The sequence below is a fragment of the Egretta garzetta genome, unplaced genomic scaffold (assembly GCF_000687185.1).
Source record: "Egretta garzetta isolate BGI_Z169 unplaced genomic scaffold, ASM68718v1 scaffold22, whole genome shotgun sequence".
Classification (NCBI taxonomy): domain Eukaryota; kingdom Metazoa; phylum Chordata; class Aves; order Pelecaniformes; family Ardeidae; genus Egretta; species Egretta garzetta.
In genome coordinates this window covers 2826260-2846612 of record NW_009259102.1, presented here as the reverse complement: position 1 = coordinate 2846612, position 20353 = coordinate 2826260, and the positions used below count along the sequence as shown (strand labels likewise).

At 39.7% G+C, this 20353-nt stretch overlaps 1 protein-coding gene across 1 annotated transcript; it reads left to right on the top strand.

Moving 5' to 3' along the window:
* The first annotated feature begins 4614 nt into the window (after positions 1-4614).
* On the top strand, positions 4615-20128 carry LOC104123039 (RNA exonuclease 1 homolog). The gene is made up of 15 exons (XM_035890805.1): positions 4615-4653; positions 4761-5825; positions 6311-6403; positions 6946-7150; positions 8436-8578; positions 10119-10253; positions 11672-11837; positions 12536-12682; positions 13119-13232; positions 13832-13905; positions 14175-14285; positions 14566-14681; positions 15542-15680; positions 16953-17073; positions 20037-20128. Exons 1-15 carry the CDS (start codon positions 4615-4617, stop codon positions 20126-20128), a joined length of 2760 nt encoding a protein of 919 aa, XP_035746698.1.
* Positions 20129-20353: the final 225 nt, after the last annotated feature.

Here is a 20353-nt window from a genome sequence, read left to right as displayed (position 1 = left end):
GAAGACTTGCTCGGCTGTGGTCTTCTGAAGCCAGCTCAAACCCCAGGAAATGTTCCGTTAACTTTCAGGATCCTGTGCACAGAAGTAGCTATAGCGACTTACGTTTTGAAAATAACGTGTCCCACAATGCAGAAATATAAGATGACAGTGCCAAGATTTTTCGAAGACCTGGACGAGGGGATTGAGTGCACCCTCAGCAAGCATGCAGATGACACTAAGCTGGGTGGAAGTGTTCATCTGCTTAAGGGTAGGAGGGCTCTGCAGAGGGACCTGGACAGGCTGGGTCGATGGGCCGAGGCCACCTGTATGATGTTCAACAAGGCCAAGGGCCGGGTCCTGCACTGGGGTCACAACAACCCCACGCAACGCTACAGGCTTGGGGAAGAGTGGCTGGAAAGCTGCCTGGTGGAAGAGGGCCTGGGGGTGTTGGTTGATAGCCGGCTGAATGTGAGCCAGCATTGTGCCCAGGTGGCCAAGGCGGCCAACAGCATCCTGGCTTGTATCAGGAATAGTGTGGCCAGCAGGAGCAGGGAAGTGATCATGCCCCTGTATTGGGCACTGGTGAGGCAGCACCTCAAATGCTGTGTTCAGTTTTGGGCCCCTTCCTACAAGAAGAACACTGAGTTGCTGGAGCGTGTCCAGAGAAATGGAACAAAGCTGGTGAGGGGTCTGGAGCACAAGTCCTGTGAAGAGCGGCTGGGGGAGCTGGGGGTGTTCAGCCTGGAGAAAAGGAGGCTGAGGGGAGACCTTAACATCCTCTACAACTGCCTGACAGGAGGGTGTAGTGAGGTGGGGGCCGGCCTCTTCTCCCATGTAAGTAGCAATAGGACGAGGGGAAATGGCCTCAAGTTGTGCCAGGTTTAAGTTGGATACTAGGAGAAACTTCTTCACTGAAATGGTTATCAGGCACTGGAATGGGCTGCCCCGGGAAATGGTTGAGTCCCCATCCCTGGAGGTATTTAAAAGACAGGTAGATGAGGTGCTTAGGGACATGGTTTAGTGGTGGACAGGTATGGTTGGACTTGATGACCTTAAAGGTCTTTTCCAACCAAATGATTCTATGATTCTGTAATTTCTTTTTCTTCATTCTTTTTTTTTATTTTGGTATTTAGTTATTCTTTGGCACCTGACAGCGCGGATTTCCTTTTCCCAGCCATGTTACTTGCCAGCAGGGCAGTTACATTAGCATCCCATTTTCAGTTAGATTCTTCATTCCTTTTCTTGTTATTTTCACGTTTTCCATGTTTTGAAATTCTCCTTGACTATCTGAAAGTAAAGTTTTGCCTTACGGATGGTACCCGAGCTCATCCCACCTGTATGAGCTGACAGTGTGGATGACTCAACCTAACAGAATTAATAGGAAAAGAGCATAGAGCAGCATATAAAACATGATGGTGCTGTTCCACAAATTCCCAGGCAATCCACATTGTGAATACTGAGTGCAATTCCAGTCCTTTACACTTGAAAGCAAGAGACAAAACCAGAAGAGTTTCAAGGTAGGTTGAGAAGAGTCGTCAGAAGAATGGAACTGCTTCCACAACAGAATCCATGAAAGTAGGCAGGAGAGGAGTAGGTGATGGTGAGAGAGGGAAGCCTGTTACAGTATGGAGTGCCACGGATGAAACTGACAGGAACTGACTGTCCATTCCAGTAAGGAAAGGCAGGAGCATCAAACAAAACCCATGGGAGCCGGGTTCAACGTACGTAACTGGTGCCGTTCTTGTGGCGGGCAGCGAGCCGGCCCGGCAAGGCCTGTATGAGGCATTTCCAGCAGATGGTGCTATTCTCAAGCCTTTTGCAGCTTCTCAGGGAACAGGCTCAGAGGACCACCTGTATTTCCCTGATAGGTTCCAGGTTTGCATCGTTTATAAGTAAAATAGCCACCAATTTGATTGGGTTCCTGAATTGCAAGACTGCACGTTGAAGGGCCTGCACTGCTGAACTCCTGAAGAGATGCCCAGTGCCATCAGCCTGCCGAGGTGCCTGCTTGAGGTGGAGGAGACCTCCTGCACTGACATGGAATCATTTCTGAGTCTCCACCAGAAAGGGAGATTTAATGAAATGAACCTCAGGTGGTTTTTTCTTTGCTTTTCTTCTCCAAAATCAAACCTTCATGCCTTATTCAAGAAATTTAAGCCCAGATCCATAATGGGAATGGGACACAGTCTCACAGCTCCAAAGCTATAACCACTTACCTCTGCAGAGAAATCTTCAGTTCCCAGTTCAGTTCCCAAATAAATGCCTGTGGGAACTGATGGCTTCTGACTGCAAAGCACAACAGGCAGTGTGCTGGGCAGGGGAGCTGCTGAAAATAGCCTGAGAAGGTGATGCCATCCAAAAGAGTGAGTCCCAAAACCTCGTCCACATTGAGCCTTCACCACCTGCACTGTGCTATGGGTCACTCCTGTGCCTCCAGCATAGCTCCTGGGACTGGGATGCCCTTCCTTTCAATGCCAAATGGCTACTGCTTGGATGAGTTACAGGCTGCAGAACACTCAGCTTCTATTCTTGCTTTTGCCTGCAGATACTAAACCACACATCTCTCCAAAAAGTGTCCTAGATACCTACTATAGGCTGTTTCTCAGGAGAGGGGCTGGTTTTGTATTCCATTTTAAATCAAGCAACTGTTGTGACAAAGGCTAAAACTAAAGGTTAGGGAAATCAGCTGGAAAAAGCAGGAGTAGGGAAGTGACAGCAGGAGTAGGGATGTGATCGTGTAGCGAGGTCCGGTGGCCTTTCCTTGGCAGGAGGGTACCACCTCTCCTTCGTGGTGCCTCTCCTTTGGCCCCTGTAATGAAGGGCAGAAGTTGGAATATGAATGGCTTTTAATCTTTGTAAGGCACGTGCTTTCCTTCCCGGATTCAGCAGTCTGCACGAAGTGTCTTGTCAGGACTGCAGACGTGTGTCACTGTTTACAGGAATAGGTTATAATTTTTATTTTGAAGCTGGCAGAAGAAATACACATCTGTGAAGGAAAGCTAAAGGAGTTACCTGCTGTGGCTGCAGAGCAAAATAACAAATGTAATCCTGGCAAGCTGTTCAATTTATATGTTATCATGATTAACAGACATTACGCTTGCAGCTATTTGTTTCTCCCAGGAAAGGTTAATCCAACCCTGGAAAAGAGAGATAATACGCTTCCTTGAACTACAAATTCATTTCAGCCTAATCATGGTAATTGATGTATTCCAAAACGTTACCTTGAAAATGGGACTGAGCACATTTCTTTACAGAAAATTAAGTAGGACAGTCTGAGGAGAAAAGAGCAGATAGCAGATTATTCAGCTGCATAAAAGGTGGGGAAACATTACCTGTCTCCGATTATTTGTGTATTACAACAGTTATCAGTATACTTCTTTGAGGTAGAGGTGTACTAGTTTGGTCTGGGATGGAGCAAGTTTTCTTTGTAGCACTGTATGGTGCTAAGTTTTGGGTTTCTGACCAAAAAGATGTTGGTAACACCACCTGTGTTTTAGTTATTGCTGAAGAGTGTCTGCACAGCTTCAGGGGCTTCTCTGTTTCTCAGGCTGCCTGGCCAGTGAGTAGTCTGGGGGTGGGCAAGAAGGTGGGAAGGGGCGCGGCTGGGACAGCTCACCCAGGCTAACCAACGGGGTACTCCAAACCGTGTGATGCTGTGCTTGGCAATAAAAGCTGGGGGAAGAAGGAGGAAGGGGAGACATTTGAAGTAATAGTTAGGCACGATGGAGCCCTGCTTTCCTGGAAGTGGCTAAACATCTGCCTGCTGATGGGAAGTAGTGCATTAATTCCTTGTTTTGCTTTGCTTGCGTGCACAGCTTTGCTTTCCCTATTAAACTGTCTTTTGTCAACCCACAAGTGTTCTCACTTTTACCCTTCTGATTCCCTGCCCCATCCCACTGGGGAAGGGAGAGCGCAGCTGTGTGGGGCTCAGCTGCCAGGCAGGGTTAACCCACAACAACCAGGTAGTGAGGCTCTGTGGAACCACCCTGTTTTAGGGTATTGTTGTTGTGTTAATGCCAAAATTACTTATTTTTCAGTAAACTGGAAAGGATCTCATTCACTAATGAAACGTGGCTTTCTAGTAACTCTGTGAAATGTTTTCTAATTACCGATATGATCACTGTTGAAATCAAATGGTGCCATGTGTTTCTAAATGGCAGTGTAAATAGCATTGTTGTTAAAAGACACGATTGATGCTAATGGAACTCTTGGATGGCAGGGTCTATGTACAATTAATAAAATTTTGGGAGGGTAATGAATTTTGTGATTTGCCAGAATATCTGTGTGAGGATGGAGATAGCGCTATATGTCTCTTAAATCTGCAGTTGGAAAATTTTACTTTCAAGGCTGCTTAAAGTTTGTGCACAATTATGAGTATGCCAGGCTTGAAATGTTGCTTTGGGTATTTGGGACAATGAGACTTGTAGTCTTGTGAATAATTAATAAAACAGATTATTTCTTTTTCCTCAGCTGAAATCTGTAGACTTAGAATGACTTAATTTAAGGTCATGGCTGTCTTCACAGAGGGAGGCAGATGATTTACAAAAACCCAAAAGTATTAAAATAGCAGTACGTTCAGTCGGGAATGAAACTGAGGAGCAGAAGGAACTCTCATAGTACAGTCTTCCCAATTAAATGATTATAAACACTTTAACCCTTGAAAATTATCTTAAGGTAAGACACTTTTTCCAGGGGAAGCCATTGTAGTGTATTTTTCACTGCACACATCATGTGTTTTCAGTTTCCTGGTGTACAAATAATGGCTGTTGTTTTTTAATTAGAAAAATAACATTTTTATTATAGCTGTCCAGCAACTGTTCTTGAATATAATTTTCATATCAAATTATTTTGCAGATGTCTCTACCTCTTCTGTAACAATTGAGGATGAAAATGCTAAGCAGCAGTGTAAGCCAACAGAGGTATTTCCATGTGAAAACCAGGATGGGAATTCAAAGATCTCTCCATTTAGGAGGAGACATGTATTCGCAAAGAGGTCGAGAAGCCCTTCCCCAGTGAAACTTCAAATAAAGCTTCAAGAATCTGATGATGAGTGTGATCTTGTCATTGATGTGCCACCACAAGCTGTTAGTAAAAAGCCAAGAATAAGTAGGAACTGTACAGATGGAAACAGGGACAAAGAACTGGTTGCTGGTATAGGTACAGAAAAATTACATGATAGTGCTGTAGCAGACATTCTTGGGTGTACAGAAGGAAAATCAGATAAAATTATCATTTTGCAGAAGAATGGCAAACGTTTAAATAAATCTGAAGAACTAGGCAATGTTTCTCCAAAAGCAAATGAGATTTATTTGCCTGGTGTAAACACTGATATATTGAAGGTTTTGGAGGAAAGAGATGCCCTTGCTTATACTGAAGAGAAATGTGTATCTTCGGCTGCGTCTATTGAGGCAGACGTGCAGAAAGGAATTCTGAAGCAAGGGAATGCAGAAACCAATATACTGGTCGAAGGATTTGTTCAGGAGCATGCTACTAATGAAGACTCTCTGAGCAGCAGAAGAGTAACACAGTCTGTCTTGTGTACTGGTCGCTCGTCAAAAGATGAAACCACAATTGAAACACCATATAAGAAAATAATAAATACAGGGGAAAGCCAGAGCACAGAAGAAAATGGGAGTAATGATAGCTCAGAAGATACATACCCGTATCCAACTTACTACTTAAACAAGAAAGAAAGTGAAATAACTCTGCTGAGTTCATCCGCTGAGGAAGCAGAACCCAGTGGGGAGGACACAGAGCTCTCTGAATCAGATGATTCTTTGGAGGAGTGTCGGAGAATTTTTGATGAGTTTGAAAGAGAAATCCAAAAGAAGGGTGGTGATAAGCAGGTATTTTGTTTCTTTTTTTCAGTGCTTGGGTTTTTTTCCTGAGCATATCAGGATGGTATGTGATACATAGTCAAGTTCAAATACTCCTCCCAAATTGTCTGTTAGTAAAGGCTAAATATTTGATCCTTCAACACTAGTAGACAAAGCCGTAAGGAACACTTTATGTTTCCTGAAGTAGAGAAGTGCTCTGAACAGCTCCCTGCCTTGGGGTAGCCATTTTTACTTTTACTGTAACAAGCAAAGTTTTAGAGGCAGTTGTGTATTCAGTAGTCTCCTGTTCTTATTAGCAAATGTAGGTACTCTAGATACCACTGCCTCAGCTTCAAAGCTCTGTGGCTGAACTGTATAATGCTGATGGAATTATAATATTCCTGGTGAGGTTTTTGACTGAATGTCCTGAAACATTGGAGTAATTCATGAGGATATTACTGAAGTCTAGAGCTTCATAACAGTTGGTCTAAATAGTCTGTTCTTGTTTTTAATAGGTCCGTGGAGGAAATGCAGATCTCAATTTATTAGAAACCAAAGTAAATGTTCCTGGGGAAAAGAGAAGAATTGCACACACAGCAAAACCTGATGTGAGTTATAAACTTGTAATAAACCGAAGGTCAACATAGCTTTACTTAAGATCTGTAGACTCATGTTGAATTTCAGGTTGGCTGAGTCTTGTAATCTAATTGTAAAAACATTTTGAAATGAGTTAGAACAAATGTGTCATCAACTCTTCTGTTAAAAGTTGTAGCAAATACTGTAGTACTTAGAGTTGATTCCTGACAGGTGAAGTAAGCTGCTGAGGCTCAAGAGAATTGAAAAGTCAGTTTGGAGTGGAGGCTTGTACCATGAGATTACAGGTACAGCACTTGGAAACGCAAAGTGGCTGATGCTTTCTCTGCTTTTAAAGTGCTTTAGGTGGCAATGTAAATAGGCATAATTCTTTAAGCCCCCTCCACTACCCCTGAGCTCTTTCAGCTTGGCGTTTTCCTTCCAGAGACAGCATGCTGAGCTCTGTATCTGATAGCAAAATTCACTTCTAAGAAGCAGTGTGTTATCTTTAACACCGTCTTGCTGTGGTTTGGAACTGGTTGAATGTTAACTGTGGTTTTGTGTATGTGCATATCAGGTACACAACAAAAATGAAATGGTACCTTTCAAAGCACCTCCTTGGCAGCAGGGTCATGATGCAGAAATTCAGCAGGCACACAGGGAGGCAATGGAGTTTGCAGCTGGAGTTAAAAGGGGACAAGTTTTTATTGCTACGACTTCTGAACAGAGGAAAACTACGTTTGGATTGCCAGCTACTCAATTTCAAAGCACTGGACCAATGGGTATGACAGCTTGATCCATAGGTTTGACAAACTAAGCTTTATTTTGCTTCAGTTTGGCATTGTTTGAATGTGTTAATTTTTTTTGTGGTGAATGTTAGCTGTGAATTTGATGATGGTGAACACTTAGGGCATCTGTCTGCACAAGCTATCTAACTACAAGGTTCTATTTGAAGTCTTGGTAGATGTAGAGGAAAGAGGACAAGTACTTTGGTTTACATTCTTTGAACGTGTACAGTTTTGACCAAAATCCTGCAAAACATTTGTTTTGTTGAAAGTCTTTTGATACATGAGTTGAAAGAATTAAAAAAGAAGTCTGGTGAGTTTGTTAGAAACTGTCAGGTTTCTAGTCTGAAGCATTCAGACCTTCTGAAACGATTTGTTAAATCTTGTGATTTGAAAATCTGATGTTCTCCCTTTAAATTCTCCTTCATTTGTGAAAAGTCCCGGAGTAGAAGTTATTTTCAGCATTTGATACCACTTAGACAGTGTTTCCTCTCCAGTTCTTCTACTGTCACTTCAAATATATGCTTACAAAAGTAACCTTCCTAGCAATTAAATTAATAAAATACTGCTTATTAGTTTCATTCATGTGTCTGTTACACATGCTGTAAAATATCTTCACATAAAGTTGAGTCAGTCTGCCAGTGTATGCGTTCTTTCTGAATAACAGTAAAATGGATTACTGGATCTCTTGGTGTACAAATGTGTCTTGCTGTATAACAAGTGCTGATGCAAGTAAGTTAAGCAGGATGACTGCAAGTCAACTGCTGATAGCTTGGCTCCAGAATCCCATGACATGTTTTTATTTCTGAGATCTGTAGCTCTAAAAAGGCAAAGCAATACTTTGGGACACTTACTCATTGCATTGGAAGATGAAGTTAGAATGGTGGTTTTCCTGATTCCTTTTTCTTTTTTGCTATCTTTTTTTTTTTTTTTTTTTTTTTTTTGCGGGGGAGGGCAAAGGAACAGGGAAGGCAGGCAAGTAGATGTTTAAAAATCATAGGCATTACAATTTGAAAACAGCTGTTAACTTGACTTGTGTGGCTGCTTTATTCTAATATCTTCAAACTGGTATATGATCTCAAAAATCCTGGAGTGTGCTTTGCATAAAACCTGTTGGCAGAAGCGAAGTGTTAATGTGTTTCCTGACATTCCAGGTTTGCTTTTGTGCATTAGTTTACTTTTACCCTCCTTGTGAAATACCTGTGCTCCAGATTAATGTAAATTACATAATAAAGCTTACCATTAGCATTTAGATTCAGTCTGTATCTTCTGTGTGTTTCAGTGTCTTTAAACTTGCTTGAAGTTCAGCCCGCTGGAACCAGCAGTGGTCAAATGTGTATACTACTGGAAGGAAATGTTCCAACAGGAATACCCTGTGGTCTTTCTGTTAGTTCATTGAAAAGGACTACTGTTGTGCCATGCAAGGTACTGTAGGGTTGTCATTGCAGAACTTGGATATATGAATGGGAAGAGAAGTGGGAAAACTGCAGTTAATTTCAAACAGTATTTTATAATGTAGACCCAGTAATGTGATATACCAGCATAGCTTTTTTAAAAGATTATTTTGTTTCCTGTGTGCTCTAATCAAGTTGCTATGCAAATTGCATTTTCATTTTACAACACTACACACTTGTAAGCAATTAACTATATAAATTGTTAATCAAAGTGGTTATGATGGGAGAATTAAGTACTAGTTTGTTTTCAGTCAAGTCACCCTTGTGTCTTGGTAATTTTCCACTAAAACTTGGCCATGTATAATGGCCAATGGTATCTGATAAAAGGCTTTATTTGGCTTCAAGAGAGGTACACTTACAAATTAAAAGGCTTTCAAGGGACTTGTCAGGAAGTTAATGCAGACGTGTTTCGGTTTGTTAGTGCAATTTTACTTTGTAACTTTGAGTGGCAGAGTACTGTAAGGTTCTCTTCTCAGAAAAATGACTCTAACTTTTTTTTAAGCAGAGGTCACTGAAGATTCCTGGGGTCAGGTAAATTACTAGATCAGAGTTTTGCTTTCTAATTAAAAGTGTCAGATATTATGGCTTTGGTCAGTTTGGTTATTGACATTTTTCTAGTATATCAAGTAGCGCTTCATATCTCCTGTATGTACCTTCTTGTTTCCTAAATAGAATACTTCATGCCCCAATAATGGTGAGATTAGGTTGTCACAATGATACACATTGCCTTTGTTGCCTTTACGCAAAAACTACCTTCTCCTTGGTAGTAGCACGCACATTTAAATACCGCTTGCACATGTAAATACTGCTCTTAAAGGATCTTCCTTAGTGAATAAACATGATATAGAAATACTACTCCTTGTTTGATACACGCAAAGCATCATTGTAACTGTTTGGACATTATTGGGTGTGATGGTACCATGGTTAACTAACTTACTGCCACATTCCTGAATGTGATGATTTTAACTTCAGTGCTTAATGCTAAAAAAAAGCATATTGTGATAAGCAAAAAGTCTACATTGCATTGTCTAACAAAGGCTATAGGTTCCTAAAAATAAACTCATTTTTTTTAATCTAGTTCATTGGGTCCTTAGTTTGTGCTCTGAGTAAAGTACTGCCTGAAATAAAGGCCAGATGGAGAGCATTACTTAAATCATAACTGAACTGCTAGTGCTTGCTGAAGGACTGAACTTTCTCTGAGAAAAAAGAAACTAGAAAATAGTTTTCATACCTCCCATAACTTTGAGCAGAAGACTACTTTCTTTATTTCAAATGGGGAAAACCTCTATGGCTACTATTTCTGGTGGTTATTTCTGGCTCCTTGTCATGTACATTCCAGTTTTCTGACTAGCTATTCAGCAACATTTGATTTTTTTTCTTTTTTCTCCAAGGATGAGTAAAGGAATGTCTGAACCAGTTTTAGTTCTTTGGGCTGTTTGTTACATATTGGCCACATTAGTATGGAGGTTTTCTTGTGTGTTTTGTTTTTTGTTTGGTTGGTTTTTTTTAAGGTTTCTACTCAGAAAAGGCCTTCCATTCTGGAATCAGGATCCAAAGTACCACTTGAGACAAGACAGCGATATGTCAGCTTTTTTTTTTCAGAATGCTTCAAAACTTGTAGCACAGTGAATGAAGCTATTGACAAGGTAATGTTTTATAGATTTTTACAATACCTCTTCTGAATTAAATCAGTAGGTCTTATCTTGCATATTGTGTTGGTGGGTTTTAAAAAAAAAAATCAAATTAAAGGCAAGTGTTTCAGTCTAATCAGTAAGCAGAAGGAAGGTAAAATGTACTCAATCTTATACTTGCCAGTGTTATCAATCAGTTTCAGTTTTCTCCAGGTAAAAACATTTATCTTCAGCACTGCTAATTAGCTTCCAAAAAGACATGTTATTTTAGTATTGAAAAGGAAAGGGTTTTTTTCTTTTGCAAATGCAAAAGAAAAACCTTGTGAATACTGGAGGTTTCCTGGAATGTGATAATGACTTTGAGATCTATTCAGGACAGGAGGAAAACATGTTTGAAGAACAACCATAAATCTCTTACTCATTTTGAGCCTTTGATCTTGTATTTACTGTTTGTACCACACCAAGTGCTACTCAAGCTTATAGCCAACAGATACAGTCTGACAGGCACAAATATCCTGATCTTAACCTGTACATGATCTAAATTTCTTGCGTGCTGAAAATCAAAAGACTTTGTGGAGGTGTCAGGATAAGACTCTGCATGTGTATTTAATTATACGTTGAATGAAAGCTTGTAAAACATCACGTTACTTCTCTGCCATTTGCAGTGTTTCCCCTATGTTATGGAGCATACCTTGGTATGCCCGACTTTTCATTCTCACTAAGTAATGTTTCTTTTACCTTCCCTTTAACTTCTTCTAGCGTTATTTCTCATCTTCATCAGTTCTCCACTTTCTCTTTTCCTCTTCTTAGAAGTTTTAAGTTGTGAATTGTACTTGCTGTAGTGATTGTTAGAAGGCACTGTTTATGCCTGAAATGAGATTCTGTTTTGTTGACCTCGCAGATAGTGTAAACAGTGAAATAAAGCCAGGGAAGAAGCATTTTTGTTCCCCCAGAAGATTAATGAACATACTTCTTATTTCGAGTGTGCTTCTTCATAGTGAAGAGGTGCTAGACCTTCCTTTCGCTTCTGTTAGTTACGACTTTTCAGAAAGAAAATTAAGGAAACATTTCTTGACCTAAAAAAGTAATAATGCCTCCTTTGAAGCAGGATCAGAAAAAGCTGTCTGTAGCCACAGGAATGGTTGCCCTAAGTGTGTTCAAATTCCCACAAGGATTAGATTTAAACTCTGAGTTGGAGCATTGATTTCCCCCACAGATCTTTGGTTCATAAGTACTGAATTTGTCTTTCTAGTTGTCTCATCCATCTGGCTTTGTGTCTCCTGTTGCACTTCAGATTTAGGACACTACTTGCATGTGAATCTATCTTTAGGGTCAGAATCTCAGATTCTAAATGGCAATGTTTTTTGTAGAACATACAGTACTCCACTAACATTCCGTGTCTTTTTTTTTTTTTTTTTTTTTTTTAAATATAGGCCCTGATAGAAGAGCAATCTGTTTATGATCGTTGTGGCAGTAAGAAAATGTACCTGAATTTTGCTGTGAGGACTCTCAAAAAGATGAGAGATCATGGTAGTTTTGCTTTCAATGAAGATGTTCTAAAATGGGTTGTAAGCATAGAAATTAGAACAGCAGAGAAATGTCTTAAAAGGATTATTTAGTTTAACTTAGTAAAGATATTTCTGCATATTTAAATCCTTTTGTAGAAATATATCGCTGAAATAAATTGGTGTTTTGATTGATAAATACTTGCTTAGGATATTAACAGAAGATCTAAAATTGAGGAGAAATGCTAAAAATATATTTTCCTGCATTCAGGACAACTTAGTAACAGCAAATCTTGCAGTGGTACTGGATCCATGAAGTCAGAGGAAGAGCAAGGTAAAGGAAGGGGAAGAGATGTCAGTTTTCCACTTGAACCTATAAATGAGCTTACTTCAACATGAAAATTTTGCTTGTTTTGGTCAAGCTTTATCTGTTAGCCACGGCAAGGGTTTCCAACACAATTCCTTATTTATATATTCTTAGGGGAGAAATGTTGAATTTTTGTTTGAAAAGAGCATGTTCGTTAGTATTGCATGCCTAGCCTTTCTGGGATACCCAGTCCCTGTTGTTCAGTGTCTTTGTTTTGAATAATGCTTTACCTCTAATCACTTCTAATTGTTCTGAGATACAAGCTTACAGTTTTTGCGTGTAAACTACAGTGCATATATTGTTATTTCAGTTTTGTTTTATTTTGGAAGTACTGGGATATTTAAGTGCTACATTTGTTCTAATATTGCTTAAGCCTTGGGTTTGTTTACTTCTAAGGTTTTGGTTGTTTTGGTTTTTTTTTTTAGCATTTACAGGTGGTGCTCTATGTGAACTTTTAAAATACTATCTTCTGACTGAGGAACAGTTGAATGAAAATAACTTCCCTCGTCCAAATCCTGAAAAAAATGGTGGTGCTATACTTGCTGGGCTTGTCAAAAATGCTGGATATGATGGTAAGTGCCTGCTACACTGCAACAAAATTGAATTTCAGCCAGTGGTTCACAGGACAGTAAAATACACAGGTATAAAATTATACATTACAGCAGTGTTCCAAATTTAGTGCCTGGAGTCAGGCAAGTCAATTCACAAGCTTTCGTGACTAAACCATAAAGCTTCACAGATCTTTTTAAATTTTTGTTTCAATGTAGTAATTGAAGAAGTTGCAGGTAAACTTAAATTTCTTATTGTGCTATAGAGGAACTCGTTTGGGGGTTTTTTTATACATGGCTAATCTTGGGAGGCTGCTTATGTATTGACACTCTGCTCTCTCAACTACTGTTCATGTAGCTTATTTTATACATGTAACTTATTTTATACTTCAGCGTTCTTTAACTTTATGGCAAGCCAGCTAGGAAATACATTCTATCATTTTTTTTTTTGTTTGTTTAGCTTTCCAAAGAGTGTGCTGTAGGTGTGGTGAAGTATATGCTGTTAGTTCTTCAGGAGAACATAGACGTAAAGAAGAATGCAACTATCATTCTGGTAGAGTACTGGAACAAAAAGGTAGGTATCCTTGGCATTCAGTCTTTGTGGAAGCTGTTAAAAGTTATAACATCTCATGTCAAAACTCAACAAGATCAGAGTATGAAACTTTTTTTGCACAGGGTTCAGCTGAGATGCATTCTGCTGTACTTTTGGGAATGTAGCTATTTAGTAAAACCTGTTTTTTCTGAATATGCCATAACTTTAGAAAAGCTGATGTTAATAAAACTACATGGGAAGAAGGTAGAAAAATGTTCATTATGTGGCCTTGCACTGACTTAAGTGAACCTTGTAATCTTTTTTGAGACACCTTAAATACTCAGAAGTTATGTTAAATATCTCCCTCAGGGAGAACCTTCTAGAGCATACCACAACTTTCTCTCTCTCCCATTCATTGGTACTTCTTTGTTTTGATGAAAACCTTGTCTCAGGAGGGATTGATGCACAGTTTGTCATCTTGGCATAGCTGGGACCTGTAGGTGGGACTTACTTCTTTCCATAGTGCAGTCTCAGGAGAAAATGGGAAAGAAATTTGAGAGGAGGAGTGAAGGTACTGATTTGTTTCTGCCATTGCTAGTTGCTGGAAAAATTGCTTAGTTTTCCACTTTTCTTTTTGGCAGTTCCTGGTGGTATGGAAAAATGCTATAGCTGTTGTGAGAGAATAGTTGGGTCTGCTGGGTGTCAGATTGCGAAGGTAGGAATAATGTTCTCAGAAGATTTATGTAATGCACTATCTCGGTTTTGTTTTCTGTGTCCTTTTGACTTAAAGCTGGGTCATAGCTTTCTGTGAATGGTTTGATATAAGCCTTTTAGGTTTACTTACTAGTGTTTAGTAAATTATGTGGCAAATATTGACAAGTATTATATATATAATGCTCCTGAGTCTGTTAGACAAACTGTCTGGCAATTTGAGTAATGTATATCTAGCAAACTTGCACTTAAATACTAATGGAAACTTTGCAGCTTCATGTTCATGATGGAAGAAGGGAGAAACTGGAAGGTTTTGTGAAGACATTAACTAAATCACCGCCTTTGGACGGCAACTATGGTGTATATGCTCTGGACTGTGAGATGGTATGAGCAACCTAAAAAGCTTAGTTCAGTTAATAGAAAACTATGTTGCTGTTCATGAAGCAATGTCCTAGCTATAGTAGTTTGTAACTTATGTCTCCAAGAGGTCTGCGGATCTCTGACTAGTAACTCTACATGACTAGAATGTTAGTGTTGAATAATGCAGTGAGCAAAAATTGTTTGGATCTGAGTTGGTAGCCAGTTCTGTTTTCAGTACAATTTACATAATGTAAGGAAACATCATTGCTGTGTAGATGTTCGTTAAATATACTTTTTTCTTCAGTGTTACACAACCCACGGCTTGGAACTAACTAGAGTGACAGTGGTCGATGCTAAGCTACAGGTTGTCTATGATACCTTTGTTAAACCAGATGGTAAAGTTATAGACTACGATAGAAGGTATGCTAATTAGTCCATAGGACTTCGGGATTAGACTTAAATTGGCAGATAACTGTATAAGAAGAATCATGCCTCTCAAATGTCTATTTCTTGTAGCATAAATCAAAGACCTTCAACATGGAATGAGGCTTTTGTTCTTACAGGCTCAATTAAGAAGGATTTTTTTCTCTTTGCCTAGTTAAATTTATTTTTTTCTGCATTTGAAGACTTTTTGTCCCCTTCCTTCAAAAAAAAAAAAAAAACTAAGTTAAACCTCCTAGAACTTGTTAAATTCCCTAAGGGGATAGAAGCAAATGCAAACTTCCATCTATAAATGTTGTCTCATAGAAAGGCAGTATAGTCATAAGCCATGCACTGAGGCCATCAGCCTATACTGCTTAAAAGATTTGGCTGTATTTAGTGCAGATCACTTGTGTTTAGCATTCCTGTTGGGTTTTGTCTTTGAGAACTGGAAGACATGTTTTTGATTCCTATTAGTTCTTTGAAGTCTTGCAGCTGCTGTGAGAAGAAACACAGGTTTTGACCCTCACTGTAAAAAGTTGGAGGAGAACCAACTTAACGTGTTCATACTCCAACAGCAATATTTGTTTGCTTGGAGCCCTGTGTTTGGTCCATGCTTAAAAAACAGGCTCAGTTGCTTGTAGTGGTAAAGCTAAGTTAATGTGACCTAGCTTAGTTTATCTTGCACTACCTAGGTGAAAAGAGAATGAAAAAATGCCTTATATTGCCTTCAATATTGTATGATTTCAAAGCTGGCTAGTGTTAACCTGAGATGCTGGGGGAATAACCACTGTAAACCTAGTTCTTTTAGATATTTCTTAGTGTCTCTGTTAGTGAAGCTCTTCTAAATCTGTCTTTAGACTCTCTGGAGTGACAGAGGATGATCTGAAGAATGCCACAACATCTTTTCAGGATGTACAGGCAATACTGCTAAACTTGTTCAGTGCAGATACAATTTTAATTGGACACAGCTTAGAAAACGACTTATTTGCTCTCAAGGTAAAATAGCTGGTTTGAAGCCAATTTTAAGCTATGACTACTTGTCTTTACTGTGTTCTAATTAATTTCGAAAAGGAAAAGAATGTTGCATTTCAGCAGATCAACATATATGAAAAGAATGAAATGTACTTGATTGTTAAATTATAGCTGTATTGAAGATAATACTACCTTCGGAGAAGTAAGAGATGTATATGCAGTGTGGTAAAGACTCCAACATTTGGGGTTCCCACTTTGCTTTTTTGTGCTTCTAGCCCTGCAACCATACATCACCACTGAGTAATATGGTCTTTATTTCTGGGTTCACAGAAACCTAGAATTGCATGTTTTCTGATCTTGCTGAACTCATGCTGGCAAATGCATAAAAGGCAGTGACAATTCAAGTAATACTAAGGTATTGCTCTTAGAATCTCTATAAACAATTATCCTCCCTGTCAGGTAATTACCTTGGGTACTAGAACTGCATGGATTATACTATTTAATATCAAAGGCAGCAATATTCCATAACAGACATGACCATCGGCTCAGGAAGGCTTGGGGGGAATCTTATCAATGTATATAAATACCTGAAGGGAGGGTATGAACAAGACTGAACTAGGCTTTTTCCAGTGGTGCCCAGTGCCAGGACAAGAGGCAGTGGGCACAGACTGAAACACAGGAGGCTCCCTCTGAACATCAGGAAACACTTTCACTGTGAGGGTGACCAAGCACTGTCACAGGTTGTCTGGAGAAGTTGTGGAGTCTTCTACCTTGGAGATGCTCAAAAGCCATCTGGACATGTTTATGGGCAACGGGCCCTAGGTAGCCTTGCTTGAGCAGGGGATTTGGACAAGATGACTTCCAGAGGTCCCTTCCAACCTCAACCATTCTGTGATTATTATTAAAGAAGGGATTAGAATTTAGCCTTGGTAGACTTCCCTGCTATTGATATCTAAAGGCCAAAGTAAATGAGACTTTTCAGTATGATATTGGCCATCCAAAACCAGAATTAATCAAGTTCACTGTGTATTTATAATATATATGCACAACTAGTGAGCAAACATCGATGCAGTGTACAGAAATCACTGTGAAGCAAAATTTTTTCCACCGTTCTTGCCCCACAGTTTGCCATTCTATAAGGAACAGAGGAACACAGGACAGATGATGTAGTATTTGGGGCTCAAGGATTAGTTTGGGTGTATTACTGAGAAAGGAAATGGCTTAGATTCTATATGAGATTTCTTTAATAAAGGAGGTGCATATGTAACCATTACTGTGGTCTCTGCTCTTTTCCAGCTAATTCATGACACAGTAGTGGACACATCAGTAGTGTTTCCTCATCGGCTAGGTTTGCCTCACAAAAGAGCACTTAGAAGTCTGATGGCTGACTACCTCAGGAGAATTAGTCAAGATGATGGTAAGAGTGCAGGTTCTTATTAAGCAGTCGGTACATTGAATCATGAAATGGGAGACAGGAATAACCCAGAAAACAGAAAAGGTTGTAATACATTTGCTGTCATTTAAAACTTTGTCTTTGATACCTTTACTTCAGTAGTATTGTAAATGCAGACCTGAAGGGTAAGATGGTTGGTGTTGTGGTTTAATCCTGGACGGCACTGAGCACCATGTAGCTGCTCACTCATTCCCCCCCAGTACAGATGGCTTGTCAAAGTGTTTACCATAAAAAATAGTGTTCCAGTTTCGTTCCCATGTAGAAGGGGCATTCTTAAAATTCTGAAGGTAGTGTGATGAGGCTAACATCTCTTTGAAGATTCACTTGCTTATCCAAGCTGATAAAGGAGCTCTTCAGCTGGGGTTTTCAGTAGTAAGATTACAGTAAAATTTTTGGCTGGCTGTCAAAGACAAATCAGTAAATCTATTCAACAGTGTGCATATAATATTTATGACACATTGCATTTGACAGATACATTTTTGCATTGACCGTGTCATTCTAAATAATTGGTTTTAATCTGATTTTAGAACAAACTAAGTATCTAACAAACTGTCAGACTGATATTTTGCTTTTATCAGTGAAGCCTTCTGGACAACAAATAATATTATATTCTGCTAATGTATCTTCATTGCCCAAGGAATACATAAATGGCCACACTGAGCAAACCCTGATGGCCTTTGATACCCAGTAGAGTAGCTGGATGCTGCATCTCAAAGGTCATAATATCCTATGACTTCCCTTTGCTCTGACAGTCTGATAAACAGCGCTGTAGTGGGAGTAAGGGGAATATCCAAAGTTATTTCTACAGACCTTAAGATGGCTATCTCAAATGGCCAAACTCTGCTGTTAGCAGACTCTTCTGTTTAAGTTTGGATTTAATCATTCTTCATTGATCACTGCTGAGCTAAAATCCAATCTTAACCTATAGAGCTGGGTAGCTGCCATTTCTAGGAAAAAAAAAGAAAAATCCTGATGCATGACTTCCACTCCCTATGTTTTATATGGGTTTGTGCTGCTGCTTTGTGCTAGTTCGTGTTAGTTTTGCCCTAGTACAAAAGAATGGTAATAAGCTTCAAGTCTGGATTTGTTTTTTTTTGTAAATTCAGGGATTAGTAGCGTGAAACACCCTTTGCTATCAGAAAGCAGTAGGTCTGTGGTGATTTAGCTTGCTCTGAATTTGACTGTTGGCTTTTTTTTTTGGCCGTCTCAAACTGGACTTTGACTAGGAATGCATTTTAGAGGGTCTCAGCTCCACAACTTTTGCTGTCCAAGGTACAAGAGCTGCAACTGCTGAGGTAGCTTGACTTGTAGTGTATCATATACTTGATTTGACTGAAGAATTGAAGAATACATAACAGAGCTAGAGGACTATGGTTTCAATAATTGAGTCTTTTTGGACTACTTGAACAATGTCTTATACAGGTCATAATACTTTCTTGAGCAGTTAAAAATAGCAGCAGCTGAAGGGTGGAATGGCAAGGCAGAGTACTATTTCACAGGTTGGAAAGCAAATGAGAGTTGGAACTTTTTCCGACAAAAGACAGTAAGGGTAGAGGGGAAGTTGACAAGATCATCTCTGTTTTCTATTTGATTATTCACAACTACTCTGTTTTATTTCTTAAGGTACATTTAGGAGGGGAGAAAACTAGAACCTGCAAGGTTATTACCAGCTGTGTTCTTTTTATAAACAGCCTGGATGAGGGGATTGAATGCACCCTCAGCAAGTATGCAGATGACACTAAGCTGGGTGGAAGTGTTTGATCCACTTGAGGGTAGGAAGGCTCTACAGAGGGACCTGGACAGGCTGGATCGATGGGCTGAGGCCAAGTGTATGATGTTCAACAAGGGCCGGGTCCTGCACTTGGGTCACAACAACCCCATGCAATACTGGTGAGGCAGCACCTCAAATGCTGTGTTCAGTTTTGGGCCCCTCCCTACAGGAAGAACACTGAGTTGCTGGAGCGTGTCAGAAGGGCAACAAAGCTGGTGAGGGGTCTGGAGCACAAGTCCTGTGAGGAGCAGCTGAGGGAGCTGGGGGTGTTCAGCCTGCCTGACAGGAGGCTGTAGCGAGGTGGGTGTTGGTCTCTTCTCCCAAGTAAGTAGCGATAGGACAAGAGGAAATGGCCTCAAGTTGTGCCAGGTTTAGATTGGACATTAGGAAAAATTTCTTCACTGAAACGGTTATCAGGCACTGGAACAGGCTGCCCCGGGAAGTGGTTGAGTCCCCATCCCTGGAGGTATTTAAAAGACGGGTAGACAAGGTGCTTAGAGACATGGTTTAGCAGTGGACAGGTATGGTTGGGCTTGATCTTAAAGGTCTTTTCCAACCAAATGTTTCTATGATTCTTCTGATTCTGTCAATTGTAGAGGTTACTAAGTGGTATAAACTTTTCTGGCACAGATAAAAGCTATGACTCTCCTCCATTAGCTTCTGTTGCTCTTTATATGTCCGATATATATTTATATTGCAGGGATAGTCCTTATAAAATTTGCGGGTGAAAGCAACTAATTTAGAATTTAGTGAAAGCAACTAAGGCTGTTGCAGATGACTCCCGTGACTGTGTAAATTTTGGGTTCACTGAGAGGGAAGTGTAACCACATCCACACTCAAGGACTTTGCTACTTTAAGCCAGTAGATTTCTGAATTGCAACTAAATGTCTGTAGATGTCTGAAGATTAGGCCCCATTGGATATTGAAGCTGGAGGATGCGGTGGGAAACTGAATATTGCCAGACAATACTGGACTGCTAGAAGCATGTGGTTATTACCTTGAATCCTGGTAGCAAGAAGTTGCACCAAAAACTGTCTGAACACCAAGTATTGTCTTAATATTCTTGACAATTGTTCAGATAATAAACAAAGCTTCCGTTCTTTTATAAAGAAATACATAATCTAAGACTTCTAATTTTTTTTTTGTTCTCTTCTAGTTGATGGTCATAATTCCAGGGAAGATGCAACTGCTTGTATGGAACTAATCCTTTGGAAGGTCAAGGAGGACAATAAAGGAAGAAAACGGTGATTATTATGGCTTTGCAGGAAAAAGACAGGGGTAAAAATCAACCTCAGTTTGCCTCACTGCTCTGTAATGCTTCAGTGCCAATTATTTTTCTGATGTAAAAAAGGACAGTGGAAAAATCTAATGGGAAGACTTGACTATCTACTTCTGAAGCTTAAAGATGTACAGGAAGGAGAAAAAACAAATGCACAAAATATATGCAAGTAAGATGCACAGAGTAAATTCTTG